Source organism: Tachysurus fulvidraco, chromosome 23 (genome assembly GCF_022655615.1).
Source record: "Tachysurus fulvidraco isolate hzauxx_2018 chromosome 23, HZAU_PFXX_2.0, whole genome shotgun sequence".
Taxonomy (NCBI): Eukaryota; Metazoa; Chordata; class Actinopteri; order Siluriformes; family Bagridae; genus Tachysurus; species Tachysurus fulvidraco.
Genome location: NC_062540.1, coordinates 21,457,527 through 21,475,660, shown reverse-complemented (window position 1 = coordinate 21,475,660; position 18,134 = coordinate 21,457,527). Strand labels below are relative to the sequence as shown.

Sequence of the window (18,134 nt, the reverse complement as noted above, 5' to 3'; positions counted from 1 at the left end):
TTCCAACAACCTGCCTTATTTCAGTGATGTGCAGCAAACGTCTTTAGGGTTTAGTGAATGATGATGATAATGAACACTGCCTTAAAGCAGCTTCACAGAAATCCAGATGTAAGTTTAGATTCCTAATAAACCTGTCAGAGGTTACAGCGGTGAGGAAAAACGTGAAGGAGGAGCCTGAATCTGTCGTCTTCTGGATGAGAGAAGATGGTGTGATTAGAAATCATTACTGTATAGAGTCATGTGGTGAAAAGCCTCGAGTCAGTGTGATCGCTGTGTTCACGACGATGTGATTTGGAACAACTGCAGCCGTCTACGTCACTGCTGTAGCGTTTTATACGTCCTGGATTAGTAATGCTCTACAAAACTTTTAGTATTAAAATATATTTAAAAAGAGTGTAAACACACTGATGACTGTTGTGTGTGAAATTCCCAGAAGATCAGCATTGACTTAAATCAGTCTGAGAGATAAGAGGAACATGACTAGACCTGTCTGAGCTAACAGAAAGTGGTGTAATCACTCTGTATAGAAACTCTGGTGAGCAGAAAAGCATCGCAGAAAACACAAAATGCATCAGACCTTCAATTCAATTCAAGTTTATTTGTATAGCGCTTTTTACAATAGACATTGTCTCAAAGCAGCTTTACAGAACATAAACACAGAGCAGAAGGTAAACATAATTAATGATAAAGGAATTAACGAATAATAAAAGAAATAAGAATTAACAGAATAAAAATTCTAGATTATTATTAGATGTATATAGTTCACAGTGTGTATGTATTTATTCCCCTATGAGCAAGTCTGAGGTGACTCAGGCAGCAGTGGCAAGGAAAAACTGCCTTAAATTGGTAAAGGAAGAAACCTTGAGAGGAACCGGACTCAAGGGGGAACCTCATCCTCATCTGGGTGACACTGGGGGTGTGATTGTAATATACAGTCAGTTAAATGTTGTATTGGTGTAAGGATCATGGACTTCTGATCTCCTGAGTACCACAGAGTCTAACTGGAGATGTCTCAGGATTCTTAGAGTCGGCCTCGGCTCAGTGGACGTCCAAAGGCTTCGTCCCACAAAGGACGTTGGGAGCTGGTACAGTGTCTGGATGCCTCGGGATGGGTACAAAGAGAGAAGCAGTGGAAAGGGATTAACATATCTGCTGTTCATAAAAATGTGCTGGTCTGATGTACTGGTGCATGATATTATGGGATGTATTATGTGTATGCCTGACTAAAGAGATGAGTTTTTAATCTACATTTAAACTGGGAAAGTGTGTCTGAGCCCCGAACACTAACAGGAAGACTATTCCAAAGTTTGGGAGCTAAATAAGAAAACGCTCTACCACCTTTAGTAGACTTAGATATTCTGGGAACTAGCAGAAGTCCTGAGTTTTGTGATCTCAGAGAGCGTGAAGGATTGTAACGTGTTAGAAGACTAGTTAGATACATGGGAGCTAAACCATTAAGAGCCTTGTACGTAAGTAGCAGCAGTTTGTAATCAGTTCTAAACTTAACAGGTAGCCAGTGTAGAGATGATAACATTGGGGTTAAAGGTCATACTTTCTTGTCCTAGTGAGAACTCTGGCAGCTGCATTTTGGACTAACTGTAACCTATTTATTAAAGATGCAGGACAACCACCTAGTAATGCATTACAATAGTCCAGTCTAGAGGTCATGAAGGCAGGAACTAGCTTCTCAGCATCAGATACAGACAGGATGTTTCTCAGCTTGGTGACGTTTCTAAGGTGGAAGAAGGCTGTTTTGGTAATATGGGCGATATGATTTTTAAAAGACAAGTTACTGTCTAATAAACACTGAGGTCTTTCACTGTCGAGCTACTAGTAACAGTACATCCCTCTAAATGGGAGTTAAGTTGTGAGAGTTTCTGTGCACTGGTTTTTGGACCTATGAGTAATATTTCTGTCTTATCGGAGTTTAACAATAGAAAGTTAAAAAAAACATCACATTTCGGTGAGGCAGAGTGCAGTAAGGCTATTATCCGAGATCATTTCATTTACAATAAGTGCTTTGGGTGCAAGAGATCTAATGTTCAGAAGTCCAAACCTTAAGAACTGTTTTTGTTTGTTTCTTTGGCATTTTTCTGGTCTAATTACAGTAAGATTATTTCGAGAACTTCTCATGTATTTACTTTTTTATCTCACTGCTTGTGGTGGAAAAGAGACAACAGTGGGTCACTTTCCTCTCCTGTCAGGCAGGATCAGGGACAGGGACATTAATGGGATCAGGGACAGGAATGTGAGGCCATGATGAGCACAGAATGACTCACACTGTACATGAAAATCAAATCCTAGCAGCAGATCAGACTGCAGTAATGAGCAAGTGTCCGTGTGTGTGTGTGTGTGTGTGTGTGTGTGTGTGTGTGTGTGTGTGTGTGTGTGTGTGTGTGTGTGTGTGTGTGTGTGTGTGTGTGTGTGTGTGTGTGTGTGTGTGTGTGTATTGTGCTTTAACTGCGTAATATCAGCGCTGTGTCAACGTGCATTAAGCACCGCAGCCTATTTGAAATATTAGTAAATTATATTCTACGAGATTTCTTTTCATAAAGAATCATTATTTATTTTATTCACAGTTAGATCTTATTAGCATCTACATTTTGTAGGCACGGGAGCACGAGGCAATCTATGTTTCCAATAGAGCCTGCAATAGAAATGCGCAATTTCGGTGCAGCTCTGACGCTCATTACTCAACCGGTAAGACGCTCCGTTTGCTCTGACCGGTAAACTACAAATGTGCGTTTGGAAGTTTCGCGCGCGTGTAAGAGAATTAAAATAAATAACATTTTACACCAAATATAACGTGCGTTTAATTGTCTGTGGTAAATATGTGTTAAAACTTAGCTGCTAGTCAAGAAGTCTTCGGTTCTATCTGCCCAGGTAACCACAAGACATTCCAGCTAACGGTTAGCTAATTGGCTAACGGTTAGCTAACTGGCTAAATAGCTAATTGACTAACGGTTAGCTAACTGGCTAAATAGCTATCTGGCTAATGGTTAGCTAAGTGGCTAACGGTTCACTATCAACATCTAACGGTTAGTTAGTTAACTGACTAACGGTCTGCAATCACAGCTAACGGTTCACTATCACAGCTAACGGTTAGCTAACTGGCTAACGGTTAGCTAACTGGCTAACGTTTCAATATCACAGCTAACAGTTAGCTAACTGGCTAACGTTTCACTATCACAGCTAACGGTTAGCTAACTGGCTAACGGTCCGCTATCACAGCTAACGGGTAGCTAACTGGCTAACGGTTAGCTAACTGGCTAACGTTTCACTATCACAGCTAACGTTTAGCTAACTGGCTAACGGTCCGCTATCACAGCTAACGGTTAGCTAACTGGCTAACGTTTCACTATCACAGCTAACGGTTAGCTAACTGGCTAACGGTTCACTATCACAGCTAACGGTTAGTTAACTGGCTAACGGTTCGGTATCACAGCTAACGGTTAGCTAACTGGCTAACGGTTCACTATCACAGCTAACGGTTAGCTAACTGGCTAACGGTTCGGTATCACAGCTAACGGTTAGCTAACTGGCTAACGGTTCACTATCGCAGCTAACGGTTCACTTCACAGCTAATGGTTAGCTAACTGGCTAACGGTTCACTATCACAACTAACGGTTAGCTAACTGGCTAACTGTTCACTATCACAGCTAACGGTTAGCTAACTGGCTAACTGTTCACTATCACAGCTAACGGTTCTGTATCACAGCTAACGGTTAGCTAACTGGCTAACGGTTCACTATCACAACTAACGGTTAGCTAACTGGCTAACTGTTCACTATCACAACTAACGGTTAGCTAACTGGCTAACTGTTCACTATCACAGCTAACGGTTCTGTATCACAGCTAACGGTTAGCTAACTGGCTAACGGTTCACTATCACAACTAACGGTTAGCTAACTGGCTAACTGTTCACTATCACAGCTAACGGTTAGCTAACTAGCTAACGGTTAGCTAATTGGCTAACGGTTCGCTATCACAGCTAACGGTTAGCTAACGGTTCGCTATCACAGCTAAAGGTTAGCTAATTAGTTAACGGTTCGCTATCACAGCTAACGGTTAGCTAACTAGCTAACGGTTCGCTATCACAGCTAAAGGTTAGCTAACTAGCTAACGGTTCGCTATCACAGCTAACGGTTAGCTAACTGGCTAACGGTTCACTATCAGAGCTAACGGTTAGCTAACTAACTAACGGTTCGCTATCACAGCTAAAGGTTAGCTAACTAGCTAACGGTTCGCTATCACAGCTAACGGTTAGCTAATTGGCTAACGGTTCGCTATCACAGCTAACGGTTAGCTAACGGTTCGCTATCACAGCTAACGGTTAGCTAACTAGCTAACGGTTCGCTATCACAGCTAAAGGTTAGCTAACTAACTAACGGTTCGCTATCACAGCTAAAGGTTAGCTAACTAGCTAACGGTTCGCTATCACAGCTAACGGTTAGCTAACTGGCTAACGGTTCACTATCAGAGCTAACGGTTAGCTAACTGGCCTATAGCTGAACATCACATACATGAAGTCTTCATTTACAGCACAAATAAATGAAGGGTGAACAAGCCGAAGTCCTGCCTTTAATGATCGTGTTCTGATCTATTATCTATTATATTGTGGTGAACAAACATGCCACAGGTCATGTGGTGTGTAAAGGTGCAGTAGGTAAGACTCAAGCTTCAGTGTGTGGTCTTTATACAGATGGAGGAAGCCAACAGGAGGAGAAACAGAGGCTGGGTGACAAGATGACCGCTAAATGGAGTCCTAAAGAAGTGAGCGGTGTTCACCATTAACTTTTCACCACAAGAGTGAACAGATGAAGAAAATAAAGATCACCACAGACACGTTACAGTTGTTTATCACTGTAGAATTCTGGATTCTGATTGTTTCTCGTAAGGTTTCTATTAATGCTTCATTCTAACAGGTTATTGATTTTCATGGGGAACATTTACAATGTTGTGTTACAGAAATGTGTTAATTTAACCGTTACGGAAGGAGTCTCCGGTGTCGGTGCTTTGTAGAGGTGGAGTGAGTTTGTTAATGTAACAGCGTGACAGGTTTATATTGTGTTCAGGATTAAAACCTTAAGGCTCTGGTTGAGAGGTTTGGGGAGAAGTGGAGCACTATTGTGACTGTTTTAGCTGTAAGTAAATAATAATATTATAACACACACACTTGCTTGTCACACGCACATTATATCCCAAGTGAGTAGGTTGTGGGCAGAGCTGCAACCCAGAGCCTTAACCGCTTGAGCCACCGCTGTCTAACAACTGTATCGTTTATTATACGCTGAAATATTTCACATGCATTTCAGGGCTGAACTAAACACGATTGCAAGTACCGTTATCACCTGTGTGTTAACCCAGACCTTACCAAGGGTACCTGGACTAAAGAGGAGGATGAGACGGTGAGCATCGTGTGCTTCAGTGATTTAGCTGTGCACAGATGTGAACTACGGCGCTTGGTATTAAATCGCACTAAAATCAACATCCTGCTTTTCTGTAGCTCATAAAATTAGTGACAAAGTTGGGAACACCAGTGGGCCAGGATCTAAAGGGCCCCATGGGGAAGCAGTGCCGAGAACGCTGGCACAATCAACTGGACCCGTCAGTGAATAAACAATCTTGGACCGCCGAAGAAGTCCTCTTTATCTGCAAAGCCCATAGCATTCTGGGAAATCGTTGGGCCAAAATCGCCAAACTGCTTCCTGGGAGGAACAATTTAATCCCGTCGCTGAGGACGTGTGAACGTGTGAAAGGAAAATGTTTATTAATGTTATTTATCTGCCTCCACCTTGTGTGTGTGGAGTTTGTATGTTCTCCCCGTGCCTCGGGGGTTTCCTCCGCGTACTCCAGTTTCCTCCCCCGGTCCAAAGACATGCATGGTAGGTTGATTGGCATCTCTGGGAAGTTGTCCATAGTGTGTGTGTGTGTGAATGAGAGTGTGTGTGTGCCCTGCGATGGGTTGGCACTCCGTCCAGGGTGTATCCTGCCTCGATGCCCGATGACGCCTGAGATAGGCACAGGCTCCTCGTGACCCGAGAGGTTCGGATAAGCGGTAGCTAAAGCAGTAACGGGCAAAACTAAAAGGTTACGTAATTGCTAATAACATTTGCATGTTGTTAGTTGTAGTAAAACATCCACACACACACACACGTTCATAAATGTCGCTAAGGCCTAAATATAATTCCACAGCAATACGGGAAGCAAAGTAAAAAAAAAACAAAAAACTTTGTGCTCCATTTAAAATGCTACAACTCAACATTCACACACTAAACACTGGTGTACACAGTGCTTATTGCACATGCTTAGTGTGTGTTATGGAACTTGGGACACACTAATGCTTAACTCTTTGTACTGGGCACCATTACTTTTGTTCTGTTCTGCCTTCTATATCTTAATTTGTTTTGCAATTGCTTTCTGCACAGAAGTCTGACAAAGTGTTTATTACATTTGGGAGTCATGGCTGAAATGTAGAAAATGTTTGCACTAACAGGACTGATAACTCCATCAAGAACCACTGGTACTCAAATCTGCAGCGTACAGTGGCCACTTGGTGACTGTGATACTGGGGCTGCTTCACTTTACGAAGGAACGCCTATAAACGTGATAAAGGAGGGCGAAGCGTCTCGTCCCGGTGACGCGGAGGCTGAAGTAAGATGTCGTCGTTTTAAATTGTTGCGGGTTGACGGTGTGTCTCACTAACTGACTGGGAATATGATGTGTGTTTAGATGGATGACCCTTGTGATGGTAGTGTGCAGTCTGTGGCCGACGTACCTGACCAGGTAACGTACTGTATTACTGATCTTGTGTGTGAACCATCGCATGCTCTATAACAGACAAGCTGTGAGTGCGGAACGTTTCCACGGGAACTTAATCTGGGGAATTTTGGAAATATTCCAAATTGGGAAATTTATGGGAATTGGAAATATAGAGAAATGTATATAAGCTATATCACATACAAACATATATAAACATGTTGTTTGGTCATAAGCAGACATGCATGTAAGGTAACACAAATTTTAAAAATGACGTCTTGACTGATTTAATTGTAATTAGAACTTTGATTCTTTCATTGAGTAACACTAAAGCATAATAAACATTATTATGATTGTAATAAACATCATAAACTTAATAATTGTAATAAACATATTTCCCTATGATTGCTGTAATCTATTCTAATTAGTAAGGTAGTTATTAAGTTTAGGTATTGGGTACAGTTAAGAATGTAGATTAAGGTCATGCAGAATAAGGCATTAATATGTGCTTAATAAGCACTAATAAATAGCTAATATTCTATTAATATTCATATTAATAAGCAACTAGTTAAATTACCCTAAAATAAAGTGTTACTGTGCATGTTATGGAAGAATGTAAGTACCTGCAGGGGGTTTGGCCTCAATGGCCTTCCAGTAAGCAGTGTGCTGTGTGCAAGTGACCGAGGAACTCAGGGTACAAAGAAAATAAATAGACATTCGTTTCTGACTTTTTAATTTATCAGGACAAACTTTAGCTCTGCCAGTAAAATGATGTGGATTTGTCAAATGAGGCACATGTAGGACATCGAGTTAAAACAAAACTGTATTGGCACTGTGTGTATTCGTTCATTCTTTCATCCATTCATCTCCTACCGCTTATCCGAACTTCTCGGGCCACGGGGAGCCTGTGCCTATCTCAGGCGTCATCGGGCATCGAGGCAGGATACACCCTGGACGGAGTGCCAACCCATCACAGGGCACACACACACTCTCATTCACTCACACACACACTCACACACTACGGACAATTTTCCAGAGATGCCAATCAACCTACCATGCATGTCTTTGGACCGGGGGAGGAAACCGGAGTACCCGGAGGAAACCCCCGAGGCACAGGGAGAACATGCAAACTCCACACGCACAAGGCGGAGGTGGGAATCGAACCCCCGACCCTGGAGGTGTGAGACGAACGTGCTAACCACTAAGCCACCGTGACCCCGTGTGTGTATATATTTAAGGTGTAAAATAAATCAGAAGATTCTAGTGCTTTCAGAATATTTGTATTCATAAGTATTTATATTTCACATTTCTGGGATCTGATGCAGAGTAAATTCACCTTAATCATGCTATAATTACTGCATAGTTATTAGAGGAATAAACAAACACACACAGATTTGCTAAGTAGAAAAGCTGAAAATATTAAATAAATAAATAAATCGCCCAGAAACTGTAGTGGTTGAAATGTTTGTTTTCCCCTTAAGAGGATTTTCCTATTTATTATTGGGTTTTTGTACATTGGTTAAAAACGAAGCTCAAACTTTCCTTTCAGATAACGAAGGTGATGGAACTGAGGGTTCGCAAAAGAAAACAGAAGCCCATAGTGAATTCCACTCTCAGCCCCAGCAGCAGGTCAGAGTCTCGACGGAACATCATCGTAGATGCAGCGCTGCAAATGATCTCAGAAGACATGCTGCCTTTTAGCATTCTGGAAGCATCCGGGTTTCGAAACTTCATGGCTGCGATCGGGCCGCAGTACCCTAGACTTTCTCAGCGTAGCGTAGGACTGAGACTTTATGTTGAAGTGGAGAAGATGGTTAAACCACGTTTGATTAAACAGTTGAGGGATTGTGTCACTGTAACTGGAGGTATCTCTAACATCCACGTCACTGCTGATATCTGGGCCAGCGAGGACACCGAACACATCCTCGCAGTCCAGCTGCATTTCCTTGATGGTGACTGGAACGTTTGTAGGCCGACGGTTGCGTTTCGGCATTTAAGCGACAAGAACTTGAGCGGCATTATGGGTGAACTGGAAGCCGTGCTCCTGAGTTATGGGCTGTTTGTCCAGAACATCGGATACCTTATCGTTCACGAGGCTAAAAACACAATCACCACACACAACATTTTCTGTGACTATAAGATCATGCATAGCATCCAGAAGAACGACCCAGATGAAGACGAAATAGTCGACTTCCTGGACGATCAGGTGTCCAGTGTGGATTTCTCAGATGTCCAGTTGGGCTCGAATGTGGACTGCTTTAGCAGTCTGTTACACTTAGTGATCAAGGAAGCTCTAAATACCTCAAAGTCTGCGAAATACGTCCTCACTCAGATCCAAGATATTGTGGCCTTTTTCCGGCGTAGCACCTACTGGAATAATGTTCTCATGCAGGACTGTAAGTTCTCTCTTGCTGATCCTCACAGCTACAGCAGCTATAGATGGAACTCCACTTTTGCTGCTTTTCGTAAGCTGCTTTCGCAGGACGCCTGGGACGGCGTGATGGGCCTGATAGCCCAAGCACAGAAAGAAGAGAACGATTGGACGGTTTCTCCTCCAGCAATCCACGTCCACTGGAAACAAGCGGCAGACATCATTGGATTATTAGAACCCTTCGAGGAGGCAATCCAAGTGCTTCAGTCAGACGGCGTCACGATCTCTCTTGTGATTCCATCCATCATTGGACTCAATAAAACCCTCAAGCTTAAAGCGACGACATATTCCAAGTTCTGCAAAGCTCTCCGCTCTGGACTTCATCAGTACTTCCAACCTCTAATTATGCAAAAAGATCTGATGCTCGCCACAGTTCTGGATCCTCGAATTAAACTGCAGCCTTTCGAAGATGAAGGAGAGACCAGCGATAACACACTTACGCCCCCTACAAAATTCTGGGTGTGTTCGACTTTAGAATCCGCTATGAGCGAAGTCGATGCATGGATTCCCATTGAAAAGGGCACTGCGAAACTGGACCACGATGACCAGCTTGCTGTGAAAGCTGCCAGTTTGGGCAACATCAAGAGCAAGCAGATCTTCAGCTTCCTGAAGCCTTCCACAAAGACGGCACAAGTCTCAGAGCTCGATCTTTATATTGCCGAACCTCTACTGGATGGAGATGCTTCTGTCGAAAAATTCTGGCGGGAAGCTACACGATTCCCACAGCTTCAAAACATCTGCCACAGACTGCTGGCCATCCCGGCGTCTTCCGGGGGATTCCGACGTCTTTATCCCACGGCCGCGAGCATAGTCCGTGCCAGAAGAAATCGACTTCCTCAGCACACTACAGAACGACTGTTACTTTACAGAGAGAGAATCAGGAAAAGCACAGGATTGTAAACAAACTTGTGACATAGTGTTAAGCTTCAAGTGACCTTTTTATGCAGTGTTAATTACTGATGATGTTGAATAACACATTAGACCCTTAAAGTCCTGTATGTTGTGAGGTGGGAACTGCATGGATCAGACTTTTCTGTCAGACTCCTGATCTGGGGCTGATGGTGATGGTGTTGTGGCTGATGGTGATGATGGTGTTATGGGTGATGGTGAACATACTGACTGCCAGACCAAGCTGTGTACATATACCTGTTTTCTAAAGATTGTATATATATATATACTTTTTTGGGGGAAATCCTTTCACCTTAAGTCCTGTAATGTGTCTTTCGTTTCGCGTTTTTCTGTTTCCAAGTTATTTTACTGCCAGAAAATAAAATGGACAGATAACAGAAACTGACCTTCTGTGTTGTTTTTGTGATCTTATCATAGTTTGTGTTCACATTCTTTATGTCAGCCATGTTGGTTGTGATGTCATGCTTATGGTAGAAGTGTGCGACGTCATCAGGGAATCTGAAACAGGGACTATTTTACATAAACTGAGAAAAAGCAGCATGTTGTAAAGGACACACTGGGAGATTGTTCCTGGATTGTATGAAATAAATATTCACGTTTTAGCTTTCTTTTAATCGTTTCTGTGGGAAAGGCGTCTTTTTCATCCACTTTTTAGTCCCTTTATCAAAACTCCTATGTATTTTAACACAACAGCCAATCAGAAAATAGCACTATGGTATCTGGGTAAGATTTAACAACCAATGAAAAAAAAAAACACATTCATTATAGAGGGTATTTTCGATAGTCGGTTTGAACAAAACCTCAACAGGAAACAGCTCGTCTCTCTGGACGGGACATTGTCCTCAATCATGTCCCTAAACATGTCTGGGTTTGTGCTGAACTGTTTTATATAGGAGTCCAAAAATGATAAAGGGGTCCAAAAAGGTAACAAACACTTACAATAAACACCAGCAGTCATAATCTCTCTCTCTCTCTCTCTCTCTCTCTCTCTCTCTCTCTCTCTCTCACACACACTCACACACACACACACACAAATTAATAAATGGAAATTAAACAAATACTTTGTATTTAATTAAATTGCTGTCAGTGATCCTTACCAAACACAATTCCCCATTTTATTTTATTTTCATTTATTTATTACAAAATAAAATAAATATAGATATTTTATTGCCTTCATATTTACGGAATCATATAACATTATAAATTATAATTTGAACCACATATTCAATAATATGAATGTTTTATATGTTTTAATATGAATGTTGAATGTTTTATATGTTTTAAATGTTTTAATATGAATGTTTTGAACGTTTATTGCACTTTTGTTTGTACCGTAATAAAGCCGCTACTTCCGTGTCGTGATGTTTATTTACATGGCTCTACCAATCACAGTGCAGCATTCCCTGAGGGGGCGGGGCTTCTATTGAGCGTTAATGACGTAATGCGGAACTTTGCGTTCAGAATGAAACATGGCTTCTGCTTTAAGGTCCGGTGTGAACTCTAAGTTATGTTTCTTTGCACATGTGGTGATTTTTGCCTGGTACATGTTTACTCTGTCTGCTAACACCTCTGTGGAGAGATCAGGGAGACATCCGGGAGCGCTCACTTACGGAGGACGGTGGAAATATTTAACCTTCATCAACCTGGTGAGTCCTGAATCAGTGGTGACTCCTGAATCAGTGGTGAGTCTTGAATAAGTGGTGACTCCTGAATCAGTGGTGACTCCTGAATCAGTGGTGAGTCTTGAATCAGTGGTGAGTCCTGAATCAGTGGTGACTCCTGAATCAGTGGTGAGTCCTGAATCAGTGGTGAGTCCTGAATCAGTGGTGAGTCCTGAATCAGTGGCGAGTCTTGAATTAGTGGTGAGTCCTGAATCAGTGGTGAGTCTTGAATCAGTGGTGACTCCTGAATCAGTGATGAGTCCTGAATCAGTGGTGAGTCCTGAATAAGTGATGAGTCCTGAATCAGTGGTGAGTCCTGAATCAGTGGTGAGTCCTGAATCGGAGCCAGTTCAGTGGAGCATGTAGTTCACTTAGTGTGCAGAGATACTTGTGTTCAAACATGTTTAATCACTGTAAAAAAAACGCTTCTTAAATCATTATTTATCAAGTTATTACTTACTTATTACCTTTAGAGCATATTTCTGAATGTGGATATTTGGAGCTTTATTCTTTTTTTATTCTTTTTTTTTTTTTTTTAACTTTTTTTATGCAAACAGACAATTGCAAAATACAAATGCAAAGACCAACAAAACAAAACGTGTGTGTGTGTGTGTGTGTGTGTGTGTGTGTGTGTGTGTGTGTGTGTGTGTAACTGGGTGTGGAGATATATGAATAAGTGGAGCTTTATTCAACATTATACGTTACAATAACAGAGAAGCTCAAACCTTTTACAGGTTATTAAAAGATTATGCACATTATTGTTATTAATATCTTTTTATTTTATTTTTTTTTTATGAAGCCTGAAATTATTTAGTTCTTTAATTGAAGAAATTCAGTTATCAGAAAAATGTAGAGGGGGGCACGGTGGCTTAGTGGTTAGCACTTTTGCCTCACACCTCCAGGGTCGGGGGTTCGATTCCCACCTCCGCCTTGTGTGTGTGGAGTTTGCATGTTCTCCCCGTGCCTCGGGGGTTTCCTCCGGGTACTCCGGTTTCCTCCCCGGTCCAAAGACATGCATGGTAGGTTGATTGGCATCTCTGGAAAATTGTCCATAGTGTGTGAGTGAATGAGAGTGTGTGTGTGTGTGGTTGGCACTCCGATGGGTTGGCACTCCGTCCAGGGTGTATCCTGCCTCGATGCCCGATGACGCCTGGAATAGGCACAGGCTCCCCGTGACCCGAGAAGTTCGGATAAGCGGTAGATAATGAGTGAGATGAGATGAATGAGAGAGAAAAATGTAGAAAATACATATTAAACTCAGACCCACTTCCAGAACCTCCAGATGTAGATTTAATTTGCTTTCCCAGCCTTTTTCCCTCCCTTACTTTTAGACCCAGTTATTTTTCCTCTCCTCTTTGCTCTTGTCTTTTTCCTCTCCATCTCTCCCTAAGCTGTCTGTTTGCTTCTCCAGATTTCTCTAAGGTCAGCAGTTTCTGCGTGAGATTGTGAGAATGTGCCAGAGCTGTTTTTATCGTTGTTCCTCTATAGCGCTTGTGTAAATAGGAAGGAAGTGAAGTTTCTTGGTTCGTGTAACACGCATAGTACACGAGACTGCATGAAGTACAGACATTAAATACACAGGACACAATTAAGTCCCTGCCTTGAAAAGGTGTGGAAATCTTTTTGGCCTTAATAAGGCTCAAATTCCAATAAATTAACTAGAGCAGGTAAAAGGGAGTACAAACTTTTGAGCCCTAATAGTTAGGTTGTATGTTGGCACTCATTAAATGCATTCAGAAAGATGTTCTGATTAACTATACAGTATGTTTAAATCAGACGGAGGGGCACAAACTTTTGCTCTGCCTGTTATGTCCCTGTGTAGTTAACGGTGTTTAACTCGGACCCTGTTTGTGCTGCAGGTGATACAGACAGTGTTTTTTGGACTCTGTTTTGTAACTGATGTACTCCACATGGTCCTGCTGAGGGAAAGCAGCCTGTCCTCCTTCCTTGTCACAGTGCAGGATTTCTTCTTCACCGTTCTGGCTTTCCCGCTCGGAGCCGTGAGTGTCTGTGATTTATGAAGTTTTGTGTGTTGGCTGCAACCGAAAACAGGTTTGTTCTGAATCTGTTTGACTTTTTTCAGTTTGTCTTCTCTTCATTCTGGTCCATTTACTCCTACGACCGAGAGCTGGTCTTCCCCAAGGCTTTAGATGAAGTCATTCCTACGTGGCTCAATCACGCTCTGGTGAGTGTCGACGTCACCTGAGGTTTGGGGTTTGTTCCTGATCATTACACTTGATTACTGAACTGATATTATTATTATTATTATTATTATTATTATTATTATTATTATTATTATTATTATTATTATTATTATTATTATTACTATATAATAAAAATAATAATAATAATCTATTATTTGAGTATTTCCTAATATATCAATTTTATTTATTAATAAATACTTACACACGTATTACTTATACAGTGTTCAGTATAAATGTGGACACCAAAGGAGTAACTTAAGATCACGGTGCAAAATAGTGATGCGCGGGTCGTCTCATAACCCACGGGCGACCCGTGGGTCGTGTTGGGGCGGGTAAAGAAATTGTCACTTTACTGCGGGGCATCTGGGGCATCTGGGGCGGGACAATAATTTCATAAAAGCGGGATGTAAACGCGGGTTGGAAATAAAAACCCGACCTGCGCATCACTAGTGCAAAAATCTGTGTTTAATGACTGTGTTAGGAGAAAGCAGAATTTCTAATGAACAGGAGTTCACCAGCAGACGAGTCTAAATCAACACACAGGAGCCACAGAATAAATGACAATACAGTGGTGTTTAATGGGGAAAATCCGTCCTGTCTTAATTAGGGGTGCAAAATTTCAGGAATTTTCAAAGCTGGAAAATTTCCCTGGGAATTAACGGGAATATATGGGAATAAAAAAAATACAGACTTGACTATAACAAGGAACTTAAATGTAGTTAAAAAAAATCTTGCAGCATAATTTTGTTTAAAAATATCAAGATTTAATGCGATTTAAGTTGAATTTGTACCCTGAGTTCCTCGGTCACTTGCACACAGCACACTGCTTACTGGAAGGCCATTGAGTCCAAACCCCCTGCAGGTACTTACATTCTTCCATAACATGCACAGTAACACTTTATTTTAGGGGCATTTAACTAGTTGCTCATTAGCATGAATATTAATAGAATATTGGCTATTTATTAGTGGTTATTAAGCACATATTAATGCCTTATTCTGCATGACCTTATTCTACATTCTTAACTGTACCCAATACCTAAACTTAATAACTACCTTACTAACTCTTAATAAGCGGTAAATTAGGAGTGTTACCACATGCACAGATAATTTGCGCCCCCCACCCACCCACACACACTCACTCACACACTCACACACTCACTCGAGAAAAAAAGCTTCATTTTACATTTTGATTGGGACTTTTTTTAGAAGGGCAAAGGGTGAGGGATGCTTTCATTTTACAGCAATCATAGTGAAATGTGTTTATTACAATTATGGCAGCACATGGAAAAGAAATGCCTCAAGACCTGAGAAAGAAAATAATGCCTTTGCATCATGTTGTGTTTATTATTGCTCACGCTTATTTGTTCTTGTCATCCTCAGCACACTGTAATCCTGCCGCTGCTCCTGGTGCAGATGTGTCTTCAACGCCACAAACACCCGAGTCGATGCAAAGGAATCGTGACCCTGGCGTTCTTCGTGTCTCTCTACTTGGCCTGGTAATGTTGTAGTGAGGTTATATGGTTTTTGGGTGGTTTGTCGATAGAGAAGAGCTGCCGTCACCTTATGTGTATGAGCTGATGTTTTGGTGTCGTGTCTCTAGCAGTGTGTGTTTATGTGTAATTTAGGGTGTTATGGGTGCGTCAAGCATCAGGGATCTGGGTTTACCCCATCATGGCTCACCTCAGTCCTGCAGGCCTGGTGGTGTTCCTCAGCATGGCGTCTCTCTGCATGGCTCCTATTTACCTGCTGGGAGAGAAACTCACCTGTGTGATCTGGGGCCCTACAGGTGAGACGACGCCGTGATGCTTCTTGGCGTCACATGCGTAATGTTGTGTCTGATTCAGTGGAGCTGAAATTATAGTGATATAGATCTCTCATTGATTGGTCAGAAATACAGTGAGGAGGGACATGTGGTGTGAAATGACAGAGCTGCTGTGTGATCAATATATTTTGTATGAATATTGTTTCCAAATGTGAACTTATACCACAGCATCTCGCTCACAATCTGTTCTCTCAAAGAAAATCAGAAAAAGAAGAAGAAATGAAGACCCAAAGAAATGTGAATGGAACATCTACAGACCACAGAAGGCCGAACCAGATCCTTCACCAGCACCGAGAACGTTCAGCCGTTTCCGCAGAAGGGATTTACATTAAATAGTAAAACTGTGTCCAAAACATTCACACAGACGATTCATTAAGTGTATTGTGTTTATAGTGTTTATGTCGAAGAACAGGATCATTTGCACATTTATATAATTTTCAAAGCTGCTTTCACTAAACGTCTTTTTTCCTGAATTCTGATATAAAAAAATGTGTGCTGAAGGTTAAAGGTGCGGTCTCCGTAGTCTGAAAGCCAATGTTGACATATAAAATCACCAAAACAGACACGCCCCTAACCCGAACGGGTCCCACCCCTGTATCGATAGCTCCGCCCATACATACATACGTAACCCAGGCGACTAACAGAAAGAAACGTGTCTTTATCATAGCTGAAGGGAAGAACAATACGATTGTAGATAAACAAACAAGCAAAAATGCCACACAAGCATAATGATGTAAAGGACAAAGGCATATATTAGTTCTGTGTAACAAAGCAAAACCAACGTTACTCACCTATCGAGAAGGAAAAAAGCGCCTCGGCGTCTTAAGTAAAGTCGGCCACATATTCACAGGTGGGAGTTTCCCGAGTCGATAACTCCTGAGCTAAACGCTGTTACTACACAAAACGCGGTTGTAGCTGCCTCTCTACATCACTACGATAGAAAAGAGGTGTTATTTGTGTAGTAACAGCGTTTAGCTCAGGAGTTATTGACTCGGGAAACTCCAACCTGTGAATATGTGGCCAACTTCCTGCTCCTTCAGTTCTCTCCAGCGCTGGAAAGCTGATCCTATATTAACACGTCCTACTTCTTGTCCTTATCGTAAGTCTTTCTTCTCTTTCTTTGTTTTTATCCTCCATGTCGATGTTAAAACCGCTTTCTGCTAATGTCACACATGTGCACTGAACACTCTCCCAACCCATATTGACAAGCCCCGCCCATTTATGCTAATGTCACACATGTGCACTGAACACTCTCTCCACCCATATCGACAAGCCCCGCCCCTTTCTGCTCATTGGCTACACGTTTGTTTTGATTTTTGTTTATTGTTCAGCCTGACTCAGTTTTCTATAGCATTTCTCAAAAATCGGAGACCGCACCTTTAATGAAAAAGCAGTTTGTGTAAAAGCAGTTTGTGTAAAAGCAGTTTGTGTAAAAGCAGTTTGTGTAAAAGCAGTTTGTGTAAAAGCAGTTTGTGTAAAAGCAGTTTGTTCAACGTTTTCATGTCTGTGATAGTGTTTAAACCTTAAATGCGGGATGTCGGGGCCAGTTGTTTATTATCTACAAGATTTTTAACACAAACCGAATAACCACATGACGAATTGTAAAAATAACTTTGCTGGATTTTTATGCGATGTGATGTGAAGAAGTCTGATTTTAATAAAAGATGTATAATATATTATATTCTGTCAGGGTGTCATTATGGTTCATTCAAGTGATGAGTCTAAATAAAAGTTTTTCCCGAAATGCAGTTTTGTTATTATTAGTATTTTAACACTAAATACTACTAATAATAAAACTGCATTTCGGGAAAACCTTTTATTTAGATAAAAGTTGTGGATTCTTTTCTGAAGAGAATAAACTTGCAATATTTATTGTAAAATGCTAAAATGGTAATATTTTGAGAATTAAGTGTCAAAGTTAAAGAAAAAAGTTTCAAGTATAAATTTGAAAAGCTGTTACTATTAGCACGTTTTAGCACATGGTTAGCACGTTCGCCTCACACCTCCAGGGTTGGGGGTTCAATTCCCACCTCCGCCTTGTGTGTGTGGAGTTTGCATGTTCTCCCCGTGCCTCGGGGGTTTCTTTCGGGTACTCCGGTTTCCTCCCCCGGTCCAAAGACATGCATGGTAGGTTGATTGGCATCTCTGGAAAATTGTCCGTAGTGTGTGAGTGAATGAGAGTGTGTGTGTGTGTGTGAGTGTGTGTGTGTGTGTGTGTGAGTGAATGAGAGTGTGTGTGTGCCCTGTGAGGGTTGGCACTCCGTCCAGGGTGTATCCTGCCTCGATGCCCGATGACGCCTGAGATAGGCACAGGCTCCCCGTGACCCGAGAAGTTTGGATAAGCGGTA

At 41.6% G+C, this 18,134-nt stretch overlaps 2 protein-coding genes across 3 annotated transcripts; both read left to right on the top strand.

Moving 5' to 3' along the window:
• Positions 1-5,321: 5,321 nt before the first annotated feature.
• mybl2a (v-myb avian myeloblastosis viral oncogene homolog-like 2a) lies at positions 5,322-10,480 on the top strand (the record flags this gene model as incomplete). The annotated part of the gene is made up of 5 exons (XM_047807372.1): positions 5,322-5,408; positions 5,507-5,878; positions 6,478-6,654; positions 6,733-6,786; positions 8,309-10,480. Coding segments are annotated over 5 exons (2,472 nt in total), but the record flags the coding sequence as incomplete, so codon positions are not given.
• A 1,046-nt stretch (positions 10,481-11,526) lies between these two features.
• Positions 11,527-16,389, top strand: LOC113653778 (androgen-dependent TFPI-regulating protein-like). Of its 2 annotated transcripts, none has more exons than XM_047807475.1 (6): positions 11,527-11,745; positions 13,620-13,760; positions 13,844-13,945; positions 15,345-15,460; positions 15,590-15,750; positions 15,992-16,389. In XM_047807475.1, exons 1-6 carry the CDS (start codon positions 11,569-11,571, stop codon positions 16,120-16,122), a joined length of 828 nt encoding a protein of 275 aa, XP_047663431.1. In that variant the 5' UTR covers positions 11,527-11,568; the 3' UTR covers positions 16,123-16,389. The 2 variants fall into 2 exon arrangements, with proteins under 2 accessions (XP_047663431.1, XP_027019397.1); XM_027163596.2 differs by having other exon boundaries at positions 11,530-11,745; positions 15,984-16,389.
• The last annotated feature ends 1,745 nt before the right edge of the window (positions 16,390-18,134 follow it).

Bases quoted from the DNA above. Each gene is read 5' to 3' on its own strand.
- LOC113653778 (XM_047807475.1), top strand. From the start codon at position 11,569: ATGGCTTCTGCTTTAAGGTCCGGTGTGAACTCTAAGTTATGTTTCTTT. The intron at 13,761-13,843 runs GTGAGTGTCTGT...GACTTTTTTCAG, and splicing joins TGGCTTTCCCGCTCGGAGCC to TTTGTCTTCTCTTCATTCTG. The intron at 15,751-15,991 runs GTGAGACGACGC...AAAGAAAATCAG, and splicing joins TGTGATCTGGGGCCCTACAG to AAAAAGAAGAAGAAATGAAG.